Raw genomic sequence first — 20,009 nt, 5'->3', positions numbered from 1 at the left:
CACACACAGCTTGACCAGTGTATCGAGTCCGTGCATGCACCTACAGCTGTAGCATCTTTCTCTAATCAAGCCGCCGCGGTGGCTCAGTGCTTATCTGAAAAAAAAAAAGCTGCGTCTTTGCTTACAATATTTTGAATTATATGTGCATGCCTACTTTCCTCTTGTTAATGTCGACTGACTGCGTCTTAAGCAGGACGCGATTTCAACGAATTGTGGCGAAAATCAACCGACGCCGGGCTCTGAAACGGTGACGTTGAAAACCGCGGATGCGCATTGCACATTACAGTAAAGGAATCGAATTACGCAGCTGGTCGAGGGTCTTGTCTGATTATACTGCAATGCACGAAGCTCCTGGCGTCGGCGCGAACGAAAGTTCGCACTGTCACAGAAGTTTGTCAACACACGTGCGCACTCACCGCAATATAACCGCTCGCTACCCTACCAGATGAATTCGCGTCCACATGGGAATAAAATAGCCATGATAATGCGTGATGCTTGAACTGGCGCCTTAATGCGAGCATTAAAACGACAACAGTACACGGTCACGGTTCGACTTTCCAACCCACTTTTGAGTGCCGATTATTGCGATCATCAGCGCCAGGCTTCAAGCGAAGCTGAGGACGCGGTAGGAGTAAGCTGGCGCTTATTGAAAGCACCTACATTTGGTCAAAGATCAGCTGTGAAAACAACGCAACAGCTGAAGCTTGCCTGTTGAAATCCACTCGCAAGAAGAAAGTACGCATAGCAAACGATGCACCAGCCATAGAGTTAATATAACCAACTCGGCACCAGCTCGACGAGCTCGACCGTGCCAAGATGGAAACCGGAAGTTGTGGGCGCGGTGTTGCCAGACCGCCAAGCAATTTCGCATATCGTCTATTGGCAGTGGCTTAGCTCGCCTATGCCAGTATATACATAGCGAAAGCTAAGGCATAGCTTGGTTAGCCTTGGTTAATCTTGACTGCAAGTTCAGGTTAGTCTGCGACACAGTTGGCGAAGCGAACGGAGGCGAGCGCAACGACGAGGCAAATGGTGTGACGTCACACCAAACGGCAGCGGCGGCTCCGCGGCGATGGATGGATGGATGGAAAAAGCTTTATTGATAATAAATTTCAAGTGACCCGGCGCCGTGGTCGATCCTTGGTCCAGGATGCCGCACTTGACTGCTGCCATCGTGGCTCGGCGCACAAGAAATCGTTGCGCTTCGCGGCGAGGCGTGCGGTGTGACGTCATGCTAGATGCCGCGGCGAGCGCACGGCGTCCGCCAGCTGCGGCGGTTGCTAGGCAACCGCTCAAGGTCGGTCTCTGTGCCTCCTCGGAGCACAGCGAAATCGCAAGTTCGTGGCCAATGTAGCTTTCGCTACAAAATAGTTTTTCGCGCGTTCTTATATCTTTCGCGTTTGCGCAAGGAGTACCGTAACAAACCTCGCTCCACGCAGTGGTGGCCGCAGTCCGTGCCCTTGCTCCGCTGGTGGTGGACGTCTCGCTGGAGTCCATATACACGAACTTCGGACAGTTCTGGAGGAAGCTCACCAGTGACAGCCAGCTGAGATGGGTGAGCACTACCTCTACAGTATACCACTACATGCACATTACCTTATTTTCAGAAGGGATCGAGTTTTCTCAGTTCAATATTTATGTGCTGCACTTAGTAGATTACACAAATGTAAAAAGTAAGGTCCCTCGACTGAAACCAGTGGTACCACCCATAATAGACGCATGCAGCAGCAGTCAGTTCTCGGCCAGTGGAATACGGATAAGAAAGTGAGGAAGAAAATGACGCCATGTAAGAAATATATCACTAGGGAAAATATTAAAGTGACCCTGAAACGATTTTAGTGGGCATATTCTAGAGTAACAGATGCGTAATGGTGGTCTTTCTGGGTATTCAAATTCAAGAGCTCTGAATTTAGAAATAATTTTTAAAAATCGCTGCTCGCAGTAGCTCGCAACCAATTAGGGCGACATACCTCATTGCGCATTCCCTACACTGATGACGTCAGTGGGTAGAAGACCCAGCCTTCAAGCCCGCCCCGTCTGCCCTCTGACGTCATCGAAGGGACGCGCGCTGCGAGCAGGGATTTTAAAAATTATTTCTAAATTATAGGGTCCACACAGAGCTTTCAAATTTGACTCGAATACCTACAAAGGCCACCTCTACATATCTGTTGCATAAGAATATGCGCAACGAAATCATTTCAGGGTCCCTTTAAATATTTTCAGAAAAGTGAAAGAAACAGCAAGGACAGAACAGCGAAAAACAGTACCGGGTGTTTCAGCGAACACTTTCAAAAATTTTCAAAAGCAGCCTTTTTGGGGTAAAAATATGGCTTTTGCGGCGTAGTATTACCATCGTTGGCGGACACCACAAAATCGGTGAGTCGTCTTAATTAAGTAGTAAGCTGGTTAACTAATTTTTGATAATTAGCTTTTTAACTATAGTAGAGTTAGCCGCCTAGTTGCAATTAGAGATTGTAGCAGGTCGTCGGTAATAACCATATCAGTTGATTAGCCTTGGCGCTGAGGCCCGACAAAATTTGGCTTTTTCTACTAGTTACGTGCACTGGAGGGGTTGCTTTGCCTGCATGCTTTCGAAAACGCATGCATTTTCACACGATGCAGCCAAATTTTGTCGAGCCACAACGGCGAGGGTATTCGCGTTTTCGAAATTATAAAAACTGATATGGCTATTACTGACGACCGGCTACAAATCTATAATTGCAACTAGGTGGCTAACGCTACTAGTTAAAAAGTTATTAAAAATTAGTTAACCAGCTTACACTACTTAAGACGATTCACAGGTTTCCTGGTGTCCGCCGACACTGGTAATACTATGCCGCAAAAGCCATATTTTTACCCAAAAAGCCTGCTTTTGACAATTTTTGAAAGTGTTTGCTGAAACACCCGGTATATGGCGAACACAGCCATCGCCAACACGTCCCGCTGAACTACGAAACTATACGAAAAGATGTATGTACAGAAGCAACAGCATACACACACCGATCAAGTGCGTTTTAAAAATCGCCTGACTTGTTCACCTTAACGTGCCTTAGATTAGGTAACGTTACATAGGACACTCTGTAAATGGCTCGTATTGAAGTCATACGGCAGCCATGTTGGCGGAAGAGAAGGGCGATACACAAGACAGCCTGCTATTTAGTAAGAAGGAAACCAAGGTGTACCACGGCCAACCAACGTACACCGGCCTCAACTTATTCCGCTCTCTTTCCCTCAAATGCGCAAAACTCTGCCCTGTCCGTGGTCATGTAGATGCCGCCCAGACTCATCCCCATGTTTCCCAGAAATTGTACAGCCGCAACATGTTCAGCTGGCGTCCGGTGGTCGCGTGGAAGGGAACGTTCCTTTATTTCCTATATTATCAGGTTGATTCTCTGTTCTATTTCTGTAATCCTTCATAGCAGAAACTGGGAGCCTTTATGAACTGTGCACCAGCGTGGCGTCAGTTGCAAAACGGTTTACACATTGCACGTTGTAGTGCACTATTATAGTGCCTAGCACTATGCTGGCATCAACACGGTCGCCATTTTGGAAGTCCAGAGGCATACATGACAGAAAGCTGCACAGGTTTAACGTTGAGGTAATTGACAGCACCGGTTAACTATTAGTAATGCGGCACTCCACATCCGCAATGCTTGGTCGCGTCGCCTTTGTGCGTTTGTTTACTCCGAGATTCCACGAATCCACGATTTCGGAGCCCAAGCCCATGATGGCAGTGTGTTGTGGGTTACGTGTGCGAAGCACAACCAGCTACGCAATGGACGCTCGTACTCCATTGGACGTCCGTGGGCCGTGCCATACTTTCCCTGGACGTCCAAAAGAGTTTCAGTGTCCAATGGAAATTAAGTTACAACTCGGTTACGTTAAAAAGGCCTAATCAGTCATTCACAACCGCAAATTAACAATGTCGACCGGACCACCTCATTGCTTCAGATTGGTCCAGAAAAAGGGGTCATCCATCTAGCCACTGCGGGAGTCATCAACGCCCTCTGGGACCTGTGGGGAAAAATCGAGGGAAAGCCTGTGTGGAAGCTTCTCGCTGACATGGTAACGTATCTATAAGCACAGCCATATTGCTTTGAAACTACTTTCGATTATAGACAGCCGATGTATATTCGTTTATGCACGGCATACGATGTTCGCGTAGAATACGTACCTCACAAGTGCGGCTACGCCACCTCTTTGAAACGTCACCCACGTTAGTGAAACACTTTCTTGTGCGAAGGCGCCTTACGCGGTGTTTATTGTCGGGTTTGATAGAGAAATCTCAACTCCGATTAGTGAAGTCGGTAAATAGGTAAACCGAAAACGAGAATGGTTGAGACAGGCTTCATTAAGGTTTGTGGCGGTGGTCTGTTCCAAGCGCCACTTAACCATTGTTAAAATTAACTGTCTTACACGCGGGTGGGGGTGGCGTTGCACTACCCGCTGTGGGCTCCTCTTCAAGGCCGGACGCCAGGTGACCGACCGACGATGTCGTTCGGTGACCTCTTCGGCCCGCTTCGTGACGCTGAGTTGAACCTCCGGGTCAGAGCTGAACAGCGTGGCCTCCCATTGAGATTGCGTAGAGAGCTGCAGTCTCTTCGATGGCTTGTCTTGATTATGTGTATAGGATGTGTGGTGTGTCTGCCTTTTGGTGCCCACAGAGAGAACAGACAAGGCTGAACTGCTCTGGGAATCATATATGGAATATATACGTACGGATTAAAGAAAGTGTCTATTTAAAGCTGCCGCCAACTGACTTGTGTTTTTCTCAGAGATCTATGGGGTTCTGGGAAGATTTGTCTTTCTTTCTTGAATTGGGTTGTAATTTCTTTGAAGGATGTCACTCGCTCCTTGGCCGACCTGAGCTCGGGGTAGCGCACCTCCCGGTTAACTACGAATCCTAGGGAAAATTGATGTGCCGCCTCATTTCCAGGATGGTCCGAATGGGCGGGGACACAGATCAGTGTGATCTGGCGGGTATTTGAGATTTTTTGTAGGATTTTGATGGCTGCGGAGTGGGCCCTTCCTTTGGCCAAATTTCGAATTGCGGTTTTTGAGTCGCTGATGATGTATTTGGCAGTGGTGGAGGTAATGGCTAAAGCTATGGCAGCAACTTCAGCCTCCTCCGTTAATTTTGTTTCATCGATCGACACCGGTGCAAGGGGAGAACCTCGGTGATATCGACGACTGCCAGGGAAAAGGCGTCTCTGTCACATGTTCTGCCACGTCCACGTGCGCCGTGTCTTTCTGAACTGAAAATCTTTCTTGAGGTTTTTGGCAAGCGATATCAATCCCTCCTTGAAAGCCGCGCGAAGTTAAATCCGGAAGTTTCTTTCCCGGCAATCTGCTCAATGCGGGCCAGAGGTAAGGAGACGCTAGCATCGCCCAGTCAGCGGCTGTCAGCGGTCTAGTGCGATGGCGAAAAGCCAAGCGTCGCAAAACGCGGCAAATTCAAATGAAGCTACTATAAATAGTCGACCGCGGGGAGGGGAACGCCCCAACCCGCACCTAAAACCTCTTCAATAAAGTTTAGCTCTTCCTCCTTGGGACTACAGTCACTAGAATATTTTCTAGTAACTCTATAGTCGAGACATATGCGCAGTACACCCTCCCTTCGCACACACGTAACCGTTGCACGCGGTGAAGCCGCAAGAGACCGCTATGGCGGTGAGGCTGTATGGGTGAGCGGGTTAGGGCCATTTGCGCCGTGTAACATCTTGCAAGCCGAGCACAGCAATCTGTTTCAAAAGTAATGAACTAAAGAATAATTCTTTAAAGCGCATATACTCACAGCTAAACGTTTAGTCATGTCTAACGGTCAGTTAATTAGGAAAAACAAGCAAATGTTGCTCGTCGGTAAGAAGGCGGAAAAGGAAACGAGCGGAAATTAGTGATGCAAAACTATCGGAAAATTGGCTATCGATAGTATCGATAGTTTTTTTGAAACTATCGATAGTGTAAATAAACTATCGATAGTGCTATATACTATCGATAGTATTATCGATATAGTCTACTATCGATATAGTCTACTATCGATAGCATTACTATCGATAACGTTGCTATCGATAGCATTACTCGCGATAGTACCGCTATCGATAGTCTTGGTATCGATAGTGGTACTATCGCTAGTAACACTATCGATAGTAACAATACTGATATTATGCATTTGCTGGCCAGCGATATAACCAAAACATTTGCGATACCTGATTGGTTTCATGGTCTCTTGAGAATTAACGTTCCTAAGAGACTCAAGCTGTGGTTTTTTAAAATGCACAGGGACAGTTCGGAAGAATTCCTGGAACTGCATCCGATGAAAGAACAAACAGCACAAGTTGCGCTGGCTTACACGACGAAATCGTGCACAGCAGACGTCGTCTTGCTGACGTAACCCCTGCAGAAATGCTTTTCGCACACATGCTTCGCAGTTAGGACATTCGCTACACCAACACTTTATCCAGCAACTTTACGTGGAACGTCTGCAGAGCTCGGTGACGCGTAGGCCGCGAAAACGGGCGAGTCCTGTCAGATACTCATACCATCACCTCCATACCACCCACTCGGGAAACCAAGTTTAGGATGCAGTGGGAACGCGTGGCTAATAGACGATGGATGGATGGATGGATGGATAGGAGCGCCCCCTTTGAAACGGGGTGGTGGCAATTGCCACCATGCTCAGCTTTTCTTTATTTATTATTATTTTTTTTACTGTGTTGGCAATTCTCATTAAGATTCTCCATCAACTTTGCCTACGGTTTCCTACTATTCTAATCTTATGCCACATCTCTGCTTTTCAGCCACCAATCCTCCAATCGCTTTTTGCTGATTTCCACTGCAGATTTATTTACATGACCATTGTTATCTTTAAACCCTAGGGCCTCAGAAAGAGTGACTGTGCCTGCATCGACATCCGGATGGATACCATCACATTTTATTATGAGGTGTTCAATTGTTTCCACAGATCTACCACACACTGCACATGTGTCATCTTCTTCGTTAAATTTCTTTTTGTAGCTGCGCGTTCTAAGACACCCTGATCTAGCTTCAAAAAGTAGGGCACTGCCTCTTGAGTTATCATAGAAAAATTCTTTCCTGATCTGCCTTTTCCAGAATCGATATAGTTCTACACTATGTTTCTTTTCCATTGAATTCATCCAATTTTTAACTTCCGCGTTTTTAACCTGTCGTTTAATGCTCTTTCTTTCTCCGTCCTCATGACCGGCATACTTACTGGTTAGTTTTCTAGTTCTTTTCCGCCACTGTGAGTCAACGTTCTTTCTGTATAAATATTTAAATACCTTAGCTGCCCATCTGTTATCGTCCAATTTCCTCAGGCGTTCTTCATATAGTATTTTACTCTTAGCTTCCCGTGCCTCGAACGATGCCCAGCCCATATCCCCTTGTACTGCCTCGTTTGTGGTTTTGCCGTGGGCACCTAGTGCTAATCTTCCAACAGCTCTCTGATTTACGTCTAATCTCGACTGAACTTCTGCCCTTAAGCACAGAACCGCATTGCCGAAAGTAAGTCCCGGCACCATTATTCCTTTCCAAATACCTCTTAGTACTTCATATTTGTTGTACCCCCATAATGCCCTATGTTTCATTATCCCGGCGTCTCTTCGTCCTTTTGCCCTAAGAGCCTGTTCATGCTTTTCCGTGTATATCTGCCCTTCGTTTAGCCATATCCCGAGGTATTTGTATTCGGCCACTTTGGGTATTTCGTGGCCTTGTATTGTAAGCACCTGATCAGTTGTATCGTTAAAAATCATCACACCTGATTTAGTTGCGCTAAAACTGAATCCTAGAGCGTCTCCTTCATCTCCACAGCAATTAACCAAAGTTTGTAAATCTTCCTGGCTATCTGCTAACAGTACAATATCGTCCGCATACATTAAACCCGGGAGTCGCTGCTCAACTACATTTCCGCCTAATCTGTACGATAGATTATAACCCAGATTACTTTCTTCTAGCCTTCTTTCCATATTTATCATGTAAAGCATGAACAGCAGCGGTGATAGAGGGCAACCTTGCCTTAATCCTTTGTGCACCCCTACAGTTGTGGTACTTTTTTTCCCTTCCCATGTAATTTCAACTTCATTATCTCGGTAGATTTCCTGTAGAAAATCAATTACCTCATCACCAATACCTAAATCTTTCAATATGCTCCACAGGAGTTCCCTGTTCACGTTATCGTATGCACCGCTTATGTCTAGAAAGGCTATAAACAGAGGTCTATTTTCCGCCTTAGCTATTTCTATGCATTGGGTAAGCACGAACAGGCTATCATCTAACCGCCTACCCCTTCTGAACCCATTCTGAAGTTCTCCGAGTATCCTATTCCCTTCTACCCATGACTGCATTTTTAATTTCACCGCCTGCATTGCCAGCCTGTACATAACAGATGTTATCGTAATCGGACGGAAGGATTTTATGGTCATCTTATCTCCTTTCCCTTTATAAATCAAATTCATTTTACTCTGTCTCCAGCTGCGCGGAATTTGCTGATTTGTTATGACTGCCTCCAATGCTTTTATCAGCGCGTCCTTGCTTCTTGGGCCAAGTTCATTAATCAGCTTAATTGGAATTTCGTCTATCCCTGCGGATGTGGTTTTAGGAATATTCGCTTCCGCCTTTTCCCAGTTAAGACTAGTCAGTTCTAAGCTGTTCTCTTTTGTGCTGTCCTGTGTTATTGGCGTCGCTAAAAGACGCAGCTATAAATGACGTAATGTAGTCCACAGCATCGTCTCCCTCCAAACATTTTCCCTCAGCATCTATAATCTGTTCCTGCTTTCTTTGATTTGTTTTTCCCAACCAGTTTATATGGTTCCAGAATTTTCTTGGCCCCCCTTTATTTGCCTCGCGAACTTCAGCCAGCCATTTATCAGAGGACTGCTTTATTTTAGCCTGGACTAGGACCTGAACTTGCTGTTTCTTTTGTCGACAAGATTCCCATTTTTTTCCTATTTCCTCTACAGATAACTGCGCCCTCTTTGCTTCTCTGTGTTCCCTTGAAGCCACCCGTCGTTGTTCGATGGCCTCCTTAATTTCCATATTCCACCAGCTTCGTGGCTTCCTCTTTCCTCTCCAGCGGTTAACTCCTTTCACTTGTGTCATTTTTGTAGCGATGAGCAGTTCCAACTGATTATAATCCCAATTTTCCATGTGGCGTTTCTCAATTACTTCTTCTACTGATATTAGCGCTATTTGTTCATCATTTAATTTTGCGTTGTCTTTTGGACTTCGTTGCATTTCTCTTTTGACGGGCTCCCAACTGTAGACTAATACGTTTATGATCACTTCCTAGGCTGTCCTTCCCCTCTTCGTCTATTTCCATTATTGCGACATTAGACAGTAGTCAATGGTTGTTTGCCTGTTACGGGATTCCCACGTGATTTGTCCCTCACATTTAGTTTCTCTGTTGACAATAACAAGGTTGTGCCGCTCACACAAGTCTAGCATTAACTTCCCGTTACAATCTGTGTATCCATCCAGATCCTCGATGTGGCCGTTCATGTCTCCAAGCAAAATAATATCGACACCGTCTCCAATCTGCTTTATATCGTCATTGAGGCACTTAACTAGATCCTTGTTTTCTTGCCTGCATTTGTCCCCGGTCCCTAAATAAACTACCCCTAGCCATGTCCTTTTGCCAGCAATTGTACCTGATACCCAGACATGTTCTTTATTTTATTCTTTGCCAATTTGTTCCTTGATGTATCAGCATACCTACTCCTCCTCCCTTCTTCTCCGTTGTTGTTCTGTTGCACCCCCCATCGATGAAAGGTGGATCTTCTAGATCCCTCAGATGTGTCTCGCATAGAGCGTACACACCTACTGCTTCGTCCTTTAACTGCTGTTCTATTTCTAGCCATTTCGCTCTCTTTCTACCCCCTTGCATGTTTATGTAACTGATCCTGGCGTTAAATTTCTTTTTCGTAGTTTTCTTTCTGGGCCTCCTAGTGGCCATTTTGTTGGGATCAGCCGCCGTTGTTACATTTACATCGCTTCTACCTACACCTACGCCCTGAGCCACCGTGGACCCCCTAAAAAAGCTACCGCTCGGCCTCCCAGGCGCCTGCCTATCTCTTCTCCTACCCTTCCACTGAAATGGATGCCATCTCGTCCAAAGTCTCTGCCCGAACCTGCCCTGTGCACTTCCTTGTTTATTTCTACCACCTCAAAGCCTTTCTCGAGGCCTAACTGCCTTATCTCGCGATTAAGATTCACAACGTCTTTAGCAACCTCTGCATTCCTTCCTTGTACCTCCGGCACTGTACACACCACGATCTGCGCTTGCTGTGCTATCGCCCTTATACCGTCAACTCCCTCAGCTAATGTTTTCCCTACTTGTGCGGCGTTACCGTTCAGGACATCATTTAGCACCGCCGCTACCACTACCAAGTTACCCCTTCCAGCCTTCTCGGAAAGTTCACTTTTAGTCGCTGTCAGGACATCGTCCATTGTCTTTCCTGGAAACACCCCGACTGCTACCCGCCTATCACCCTTCACCCGGACCAGAATAGCTCTTTTGCAGCGCCCCATGTTTGAGTCACCAGCGATAAGCACTAGGGTACTCTGCCACTCCCTCCTAACTTCCGGATCTCACTGCCTCTTATCAGCGACTGTGCCCTCATTTCCTGGAAATAGCTCGGACCCCTTCTCAGTACCGCCTCTCGAATTCCCAGCTGCCACCTGTGCATAGCTGTTCCTGCCTGAACATGTCTGACCTACTGGCCCCTCGCTGTCCATGCCAGTGCAAGCCCCATCCACGTGGCTGGCGCTGGAATGCCCGCCATTGTGGCTTCCAATGGCGGTGTCAGCCGTTTTTGACTCGATCTGAGATAGCTGTACTTGAAGCTTGCGCTTCTCTGCCCTCTCTATCTGTAACTCTGTTTCTAGAGCATCCATCCTTAGCACTAGTTCGCTGTTCGCCTGTTCAGCCCTGTCCAGGCGTGCACCTAATACGCAGAATTTGCACATAAAATCTGCGCCTTCGGCCTCCTCCACTGAATCGAACTGCGAAATGCGCAGCGCCATCTCTCGGCGCTCCGAGAACTAAGTCCTCCATGTTGGCACGGTACAGAAAACGAAACCGCTGCCCAGCGTTGGGTTAAAACGGCTACGCTTCGTTTGAAAAGTAAAATGCCGATGCAGTGTTGCGCTACCCTCTCCACTGTGAAAAGACACTACGGTGCGTGCCAGAACTAGGTGCGTTCCAGCTTTTTAAACGCCATGCGAGGTATCATGTGTCAGCACGCGGATCAGTGCGCAGCTTTCGCTTTCTGCGCTGATTTTTGACAAATCTCTCGAGGTGATTTGTGTTTAAATTAAGATAGGGACCACCGCCTTTGTTGTCTCTGATCAAAATTAGAAGCCGATGTCGTGCATTTATCAACTCTCCGGTCGGGCGTGAATATATATAGACGCATACTTGAACAACGTAATAGAGAAGGTAATTTTTTTGAGCGGGCCAATCGCTCGTGCCGTGGCGAAATAAGTTCACTCGAAGAACCATACGCCGATTACTGCTTAGTTTGCGACGTGTTCAGTTAAGTTTTTCCCGTGTTCAGTTAGTTTTAGAAGGGCGAGCAAACTCTCTGGACCATACGCATATGTTATATGCGCGTTAAGGAGTCTTTGTGAAGCAATACACCCTACGTATTAAAAATGAGGTGCGAATGCTTTATTTCTTGAGGATTCTTACACCTTCGATATCTGCGGCGACGAAAATCTAAAAAAAAAGAAGCAGCTACTTTATTATGAAAGAGGGACGCATTTCTAAGCTAGAAAGTATGTGCAACAGTGTTCTGAAAACGATTCAGGCCATCAGATTTTATTATCGTTGTGGTAAGCTCCAACAGCTTGCTTCGCAACAAAGCCATTTTTCTAAGTTTGGGAGTAAGCTAATTAAGTTTCGGAAGCAACCTATATGGAAGCAACCGAACATGCTAATTTCGCCCCTGCACACACAGCTTGACTAGCGTATCGAGTCCGTGCATATGCATCTTTCTCTAATCAAGCCGCCGCGGTGGTTCAGTGCTTATCTGAAAAAAAAAAAAAAAGCTGCGTCTTTGCTAACAGTATTTTGAATTATACCTATGTGCATGCCTACTTTCCTCTTGATTGACTGCGTCTTAAGCAGGACGCGGTTTCAACGAAATGTGGCGAAAATCAACCGACGCCGGGCTCTGAAACGGTGACGTTGAAAACCGCGGATGCGCATTGCACATTACAGTAAAGGAATCGAATTACGCAGCTGGTGGAGGGTCTTGTGTGATTATATTGCAATGCACGAAGCTCCTGGCGTCGGCGCGAACGAAAGTTCGCACTGTCACAGAAGTTTGTCAACACACGTGCGCACTCACCGCAAAATAACCGCTCGCTATCCTACCAGATGAATTCGTGTCCACCTGGGAATAAAATAGCCATGACAATGCGTGATGCTTGAACTGGTGCTTTAATGCGAGCATTAAAACGACAACAGCACACGGTCACGGTTCGACTTTCCAACCCACTTTCGAGTGCCGATTATTGCGATCATCAGCGCCAGACTTCAAGCGAAGCTGAGGACGCGGTAGGAGTAAGCTGGCGCTTATTGAAAGCACCTACATTTGGTCAAAGATCAGCTGTGAAAACAACACAGCAGCTGAAGCTTGCCTGTTGAAATTCCACTTGCAAGAAGAAAGCGCGCATAGAAAACGATGCACCAGCTCGACGAGCTCGACCGACCTAAGATGGAAACCGGAAGTTGTGGGCGCGGTGTTGCCAGGCCGCCGAGCAATTTCGCATATCGTCTATTTTATAGATCAATAGAATTATATATAACAAGTAGTATCGATAGGGCTATCGATCGTAATATCAATAGAACTGTCGAAAGTCGATACTACTATCGATAGCGCACTATCGATAGTACTATCGATAGTCTTTTTTACCATCGATAGTGAATCAACTATCGATAGTATCGATAGTACTATCGATAGTTTTGCATCACTAGCGGAAATGCATCGGAAGCAAGCATAGAGTTGCTATGGAAGCAAGCTCAACATATGTATAGAGGACAATAATACACTCAGGAGGTCGCGAAGTTCTTTGATGCAAAGTAATAGCCGGCGCCTCTGCTGGGCTTTTTTCGAAATGCTTTTGCGTAAGAAAAGATGCTAGTTTTTTTCAATTGAATATAAAAGGACACAACATAACATATTTTTACTAACGAACACAATTAGCTTCTTATTAGTTGTTCATCCAATCATAATCGCCCGCCATCTGAAGTCATATCCGCTGCAAAAGACCACCACTGTGTGCCGACACCGTCAGTGGCATGATTTTTGTTCTTGAGCAAATTAAAATATTAAATACAGAAATATGCGTGTTATGACCGGTGGTAATAGCGTCGCCATAACTCAACAATCACAACAAGGAAGCAGAACAATGCACTCAGATTATGTTGCAGGGCACCTTTAAGGCGCTATGCCCACATATGTGGACGCGAATGAAATACGATGAAATATGAATATTTTCACATAAATTTTTACATAGCACTTCTGCTTGGTCCACTGATCATGATTTATGCAAAAAAAAAAAAAAGTTGGCAGTGGCTTAGCTCTGTTATGCCAGGGCGGGGCTCGCCAGCTGTGCGGAGTGACGTCACGTGGCTCTGCGCCAGCGGCAGCGGCGAGGCGCGCCAGGGCGTCGAAAGAGCTCGTCCAGCAAGTCAAACGCGTCTTCGTGCGCCCTCCTTCGACGTCGCTCACGTCGGCGCAGCCGCCTCACTTGTATCGCAATATCGCCACATACGCCGCCGCTGCGGCCGCCATTTTCTGTCACAAACGCAACGGTCAAATTGACCGCCTCGAGGCGGTCACAAAAAAACGTCAATTTGCGCCTGCATAATTAGGTGTGCAACGTCACTTCTGTCATGTCCGTGACGTAAACGACAGCCACCCATGACACAAAAAAACATGGCCGCCGGTCACGGCCGACCATAGGAGTGTGGCCATGGCCGGGCTAATTGACGCGTTTTTGACAAGTTTTTGATTTGACAGTTCCGTAATACGGCCCCAGCTGTGCGTAGTGACGTCACTACTCCTCGCGCATGCGCACTATGGTCGACGAAGGAAGCACGCGAAACGGCGAGACTGTGGCAGTATAGCTCACACTACAATATTTTTCCTTTGATCAGGTTTAACTGTCACCTGAAGGAGATATGAAAAGCACAGCTGAGGTATCTTACGTTTACATCAGCCGGTATCTATATTGTTCAGTTGGCGTGCTTTGATTGAAGAGCGGGAAAGACCAGCCGAATGGGCCACGTCGTGTTTCATCTGGTACTCTACAACTTTGAGTGTTAGACCATTACAGCCGCTATTAAAGTAAAATATTCATTGAATTTGCTTTTTGTCAGTTGGCTAAGTAATGAATAACAATACATTCCAAGTATCTTAAATAGGCCCCATGTTTGCTTATTTTCATTTTTGCTTAGGTTGCGTTTTATTGAAGCTGCCCCAGCAATGCTCAGCAGCTGATTCAAGAGAGCACGTTGTTGGGCGAGTCGGTCGTACATACTTAAAGAAGGGAATTGCACTAAAAAGACACGGACGAGAAAGTACATGGATGGTCCATGTCTTTTTAGCGCAATCCCCTTCTTTAAGTCAGCAGCTGATGGTCAGGTCAATGCATGCCAAGATCTCGCTATCACGTCTGCTTCAACGTCGCAGGATTTAGGATTCTTTAAAATTTGGTTGCTCTTTAACAAAGTACCGTTTGATCTTGTCACATTGTACTCACTATGCTTTCACCTGTTTTTCAGAGTCCGCAAGAAATAGTGTCCCTCATTGATTTCCGATACATGTAAGTTAATGGTGAACTATACAGCAATTTCGGCTAGAACTTGTGAATGCAAACTCATGTAAAGATGTAAAGAGAGTTAACCGTTACTTCTTCTACTTCCTGTCCAGTTCTGACCTGCTGACCAAAGAGGAAGCTATCGGTAATTATTTGCACACTTGTACAACTGGTCACTTTGTTTTTCTGATCTACAGCTCCTGGTGTCGTAACACTATGTTGGCGAAATTTCAGGTATACTTGAGGAGAAGCAGCAAGGAAAAACGAAGCGTGGTAAGTGCAGCACAAGGGCATGCACCGTCACACTAATTTCTTTTACGAGCAATCTAGGGCACTTAACAGTATATTTTTTCTTCTAAGTGTTTTGGGCATTCACAATTAACTTGTTCGAAGTGTACTGTGAAAGATGACACATCTAGAGGTACTTGCTCTAGTTCGATGCTGACAAGCTTGACGTGTCCCTTTGCTATGCCGTTTACAGCACCGCCAATCATTACATGGCTTCTATCATCTTCAGAACACTGGTTTTGTTGACAAACTTGAGACTCCATTTGCACCAACATACAAACTGTTTCAAAATCAAATTTTAGGACTTGCATTGATATTCTTGGCACACTTTTATTTTTTTTTTGTTTTATAACCTACCTTTCTTGGTATCTTCTCTCCCTGAACTCCCTCCCTTACACAGAGTCGCATGTCAGCAGCTTTTACACACTGCAAAGGACATTTGCTCCTCATTAAAGAGCGAGAGCGCGTTTTCACTCACAGAGCCGCAATTTTTGTCGTGACCGCAAGCAGCCAGTAAACACAGTGGACAGTGCTACTCAGCAATGTCAAACTCTGCAGATGGCCTCGAGTGGCACTGTGCAGCTATGAGAAATGATACCCTCACTGAATGATTCCCAGACCACAAAAACTGAAGTTCCCAAGCTTTGATAACTGCTTAAGATGGTTGCAATGACATGTCCAAAGCATAATACGAGCAGGGCACAGTTTATAAGGGAACAACAAAGTGGCATCTTCAAATAAAAAGCTGATTTCACTTTCAAGGTTGAGTTGTACATTAATTTATTTACTGATAGTGCTAACTAGCTTTCATGAGTCATTGTAGCAGGAAGTGAAGTGAAGTGAAGTGAAGTGAAGTTTATTTCGACATCGATTTGTGATATATAGTGGTTTGGCTGGATACATACCACAAAACAGCAAACCGGCACAAGGCACAGCACAGTGCAGTTGTTCAGCTCGAAGGTGTCTGCTCTTCTTATGTACGACATTCTGCTGTACACTTTATGAAGTGCTTATAAATTATGCTCACAAACGAAAACTTCTACAACACAGAGTCCAACTGAAAAGACATGTTGCTGCTATGTATTCTGTGCAAGGGCACAAGAAGTGATGACAACAGGCTTGATTAAAATACTAGGCACCGAACAGGAATCACTGGCGTAGCTGAAATAGGCAGCAATTCCAAAGGAGGAGTGTTGTCAAAATAAAGGCCTCTGCGCAGTACAAAAGGTCAGTGGTGACTGCGACATGGTCAGACCTGCCTCCCGCAGAGGCAATGGTTTTAACAGAGGCTAACCTCAAGTAGGCCATAGTCTCTTGCTAAAGCAGGGCATTACAACTTAGAAAAAAAAATTACAAAATTAATTGGTAGAAGCAAGCATTCAGCCTTTTGCATTTTAAGTACAAGGCAGGAAAAGTACTGATACTGTCCTCTGTTCCCGCACAAATCGGCAGAGAAGGATCTTTTGGCCACTGGTTACCCAGCATACACTACTGCCTGTGGGTGGCTTGGATACACAGATGAAAAAATTAAGCAGGTGAGCATCCATCGTAAAGGAGCAAAAAACGTTCCAGATGTCATCATCTGGTGAGGTTTCCGTCAGGGTGCGATTATGTAGAGTTCTATACATCAACAAAAAACCACCCAGGTGAAAATCTTTCCCAGCTCAACTGGTTTTGGAACAATTTACAGTTGGAACCAACTGGAACCCAGCTGGTTCCAACTGGAACCAACTGGAAATTGTTCCATAAACCATTTGGGCTGGGAAAGATTTTCGCCAGGGCATCAGTGACAAGCTCAGAAACCTAACTTTTTAGAGCTTGAGTTTAATGGCTTTATTAAAATACAGGAGTAGATTTAAGGCCGCTTCCCCCGAGTGTGAAATTTGCAAATGAAGACACTACTCTACCGCCAATTTTATGTAAACAAAATTTAAAGAATGCAACCCCAGCCCTTTACACCAGGCTTGGCCTTGTGTGAACACTTAAAAGTACTGTGTCGTCCACAGGATTTCTCGCTGAACTGTGCAGCACATTACAAAATAGGTTTGTTTTCTGCTCTGCTGTTGAGCAAAGTAAAGCACCACTAACATGTTGATGTACAATACGAAAATATTTATGAAATACTTGCACAATAGTCTTCACAGCAAAACTTAGCAGCCTGGCATGGCAGAGTTGCCATTCTTATTTGTATTCAAATTCTGCTTGTCTCTTTTCTAGCTTTGCCAAGATGCCCTTAAGGAGGGATTCACAAGGTAAGATTTTAAAGTTGGTGCATTTCTGCGAGGCAAATCCTATAAACAAAACTTTGCAACCATGTATGGCCACATATTAAATACTAAAACACCAACTGTGATGAAAATATTGCCAATACTAATTGTATAGGCAGAGCTAATTTGATTAATTGCAAAAACAAACGCGAAAAGAAAGAACGCAAGCAAGAAAACTAGGACTGGTTTATACATAATTCCCTGTATAGTCCCTACACTGGAGTACTACTATAGCTAAACACTTAATCACACAATGCTGGATGAAAACTCCAAACTCTCACACTTCTTGACAAAGCAGGCTGGAACTAAATGTTTTAATCTGCATTTGCATGTGCAAGCTCGACCATTCACACAGTGCATGTCAGGCCCAGAATGCTAGGATGCAGAGCAAAGCACACTATTTGTGGACACTGCAGCCTGAAATTCTTTGTGCCGATATGTAAACAGGTACTCCTCTCTACAGCTGGTTTGCATGCAGGAACGCAGTGAAAGGCATGCAGTCTCACAAAATTTTTTCAGAACTCCCAATGTCATGTCGTGGCATCTGCCACCAACAGTACTATCGCGCTCAATATGAGTTGCAACGCGCTCGTTCCGTGGTGTGCCTCCTCCAAACAGTCGCTCGGAATTCTGGGAGAAACTGCTGTTCCAGGAAACAACAGCACCCCCGCTCAGGAAAAAGTTTCTCTCAGAATTCCGAGCGACTGTTTGGAGGAGGCACACCACGGAACGAGCGCGTTGCAACTCATATTGAGCGCGATAGTACATATGTCCCAACTCTATATGCACAAACTGTGCATGCGCTGCTCAAACAGCTCAATGCAGAATATATCCCAGCAGTGAGCTTATAGATACTACCATTACAACACTGACAAAATTAATCTCTTTCGCAGCTTCAAGGTGAAAGTTGGGAGAAACCTAGCTGATGACAAGAGGCGCCTGCAAGCTGTGCGGTCCACAGTCGGCGAAAAATGCAAGCTGGTGAGAGAGAGTGGTTCAGGATGGAAAGGAAACACATTCTGTGCAGGGAAATGTAGAGCAGCTACAGAGTGAATTAGTACACATTCGGAATTTCAGTAGTCTTGCCTTTGTTGTGTGCACCAAATTTTATTACGCAGCAAAAACAATAACCCTGAGAAATGTGGCAAAGTTGCCGCAAGGGAGGAAAGTGATTCCACTGGTGTCTGGCTAGGAGCATATTCACGGTTTGAGCTGGCACCACACAAAACTTTGACCATTTCATTTCCAACTGTATTTTTTACAGTGATCAATGTATTGATGAACTCTAGACTCCTCCCTGTGGCTAAATACTTAATAAGGTAGCTAGACACTCGAAAAAGAAAATCCAGTGCCTCCTGAGAGAAAACGAATGTCAAAACCTGTTGGCAAAATTCGTTTTACCTCTGCACGTGATTACATGAAGCTTCTCTTGCAACAGACTTGCAACTGTGTTGTGTTCTAAATGAGTAGTTTCCAGCCTAGCAGCACCTCACTCTCCGTTCAACATTCATGAGCCTCAGTGCATGTATCTGTACTAACTGTTGCATTTCCCTCCCCAGATGGTGGATGCTAATCAGTATTGGGATGTCAAAGAAGCCATCTACTGGATGAAAGAGCTGTCTGATTTTGGGATTCACTGGATCGAAGAGCCCACATCTCCGGATGACATTCTCGGTCATGCCACTATTTCAAAGGTAAGGAAGGGATCTGAGACACGAGGAACTTAAAAATTTCTTCATTTCATTCACAAATGAATATTAGTTTTCCTCACTTGTTAGATGAAAATGACCTAACTTTTCACTTGGAGCTGATGCTTGAAACCATCATGTGCCGGACTCTTAGGAACCACAGAGGTGACAAATGTCACTTCAGAGGTGTGAAGGCTCTACTTTCCAGCAGCATGTTAATAGAAATTTCCAACAAGGAAGCTAGCAACCAATTAAGGTTGCGTTACGTTTGGTGTGTTCAGTGTACTTTCATAAATTACAAATTGCATAAACAGTGACAGCAAATTATTGATGTGATGAATGCTGAACATTACCAAAAACAAACAATAAAGAGAACATGTCATGTATTTGTGCTGCAGAGCTGGATTGAAAGGCAGAGCCCACCTTGATTGGAACAAACTGGTTTTGTTGCAGTCATCCTAGCGGTAGACAAACCACAAGTATTTTATGCTCTGGACTGATCAAATACACTGGCCAACTATTCACTGAACATCAGACAACTGTTTGCCAGCAGTTTTCTCCAGTTCGTAACAGAAGGTTAGGGTCACTTTATGCAACAATGAATTTGAGTACTAACTTCAGTTCGTGATGGTTTGGTTTATGGGGTTTAACGTCCCAAAGCGACTCAGGCTATGAGAGACGCCGTAGTGAAGGGATCCGGAAATTTCGACCACCTGGGGTTCTTTAACGTGCACTGACATCGCACAGTACACGGGCCTCTAGAATTTCTCCTCCAAAGAAATTCAACTGCCGCGTCCGGGATCGAACTGGCGTCTTTCGGGTCAGCAGCCGAGCACCATAACCACTGAGCCACCGCGGCGGCCACTTCACTTCAGTTTGTGAGGCAATCTTTAATTATGCTGACTACATATGATCACACCTGCTT

At 45.4% G+C, this 20,009-nt stretch overlaps 1 protein-coding gene across 3 annotated transcripts in view; it reads left to right on the top strand.

Annotated features, from left to right (window-relative positions):
- LOC149335924 (mitochondrial enolase superfamily member 1-like) overlaps positions 1 to 20,009 on the top strand; it is a 28,826-nt gene that overhangs the window by 5,915 nt on the left and 2,902 nt on the right. For 2 of the 3 annotated variants that reach the window (XM_089552470.1, XM_089552471.1), the window contains exons 4-12: positions 1,440 to 1,555; positions 3,952 to 4,065; positions 14,807 to 14,847; positions 14,955 to 14,986; positions 15,076 to 15,114; positions 16,582 to 16,664; positions 17,347 to 17,381; positions 18,290 to 18,377; positions 18,956 to 19,090. In XM_089552470.1, the coding sequence (XP_089408596.1) occupies positions 1,440 to 1,555; positions 3,952 to 4,065; positions 14,807 to 14,847; positions 14,955 to 14,986; positions 15,076 to 15,114; positions 16,582 to 16,664; positions 17,347 to 17,381; positions 18,290 to 18,377; positions 18,956 to 19,090 (683 nt within the window). The remainder of the gene's footprint in view (positions 1 to 1,439; positions 1,556 to 3,951; positions 4,066 to 14,806; positions 14,848 to 14,954; positions 14,987 to 15,075; positions 15,115 to 16,581; positions 16,665 to 17,346; positions 17,382 to 18,289; positions 18,378 to 18,955; positions 19,091 to 20,009) is intronic. The other variant, XM_089552473.1, reaches the window with a different exon arrangement.

This window comes from Amblyomma mixtum, chromosome 7, assembly GCF_055824585.1.
Source record: "Amblyomma mixtum isolate Tamu chromosome 7, ASM5582458v1, whole genome shotgun sequence".
NCBI classification, from domain to species: Eukaryota; Metazoa; Arthropoda; class Arachnida; order Ixodida; family Ixodidae; genus Amblyomma; species Amblyomma mixtum.
The sequence above is the reverse complement of the archived record's forward strand: the minus strand, read 5'-3'. Positions and strand labels throughout refer to the sequence as shown.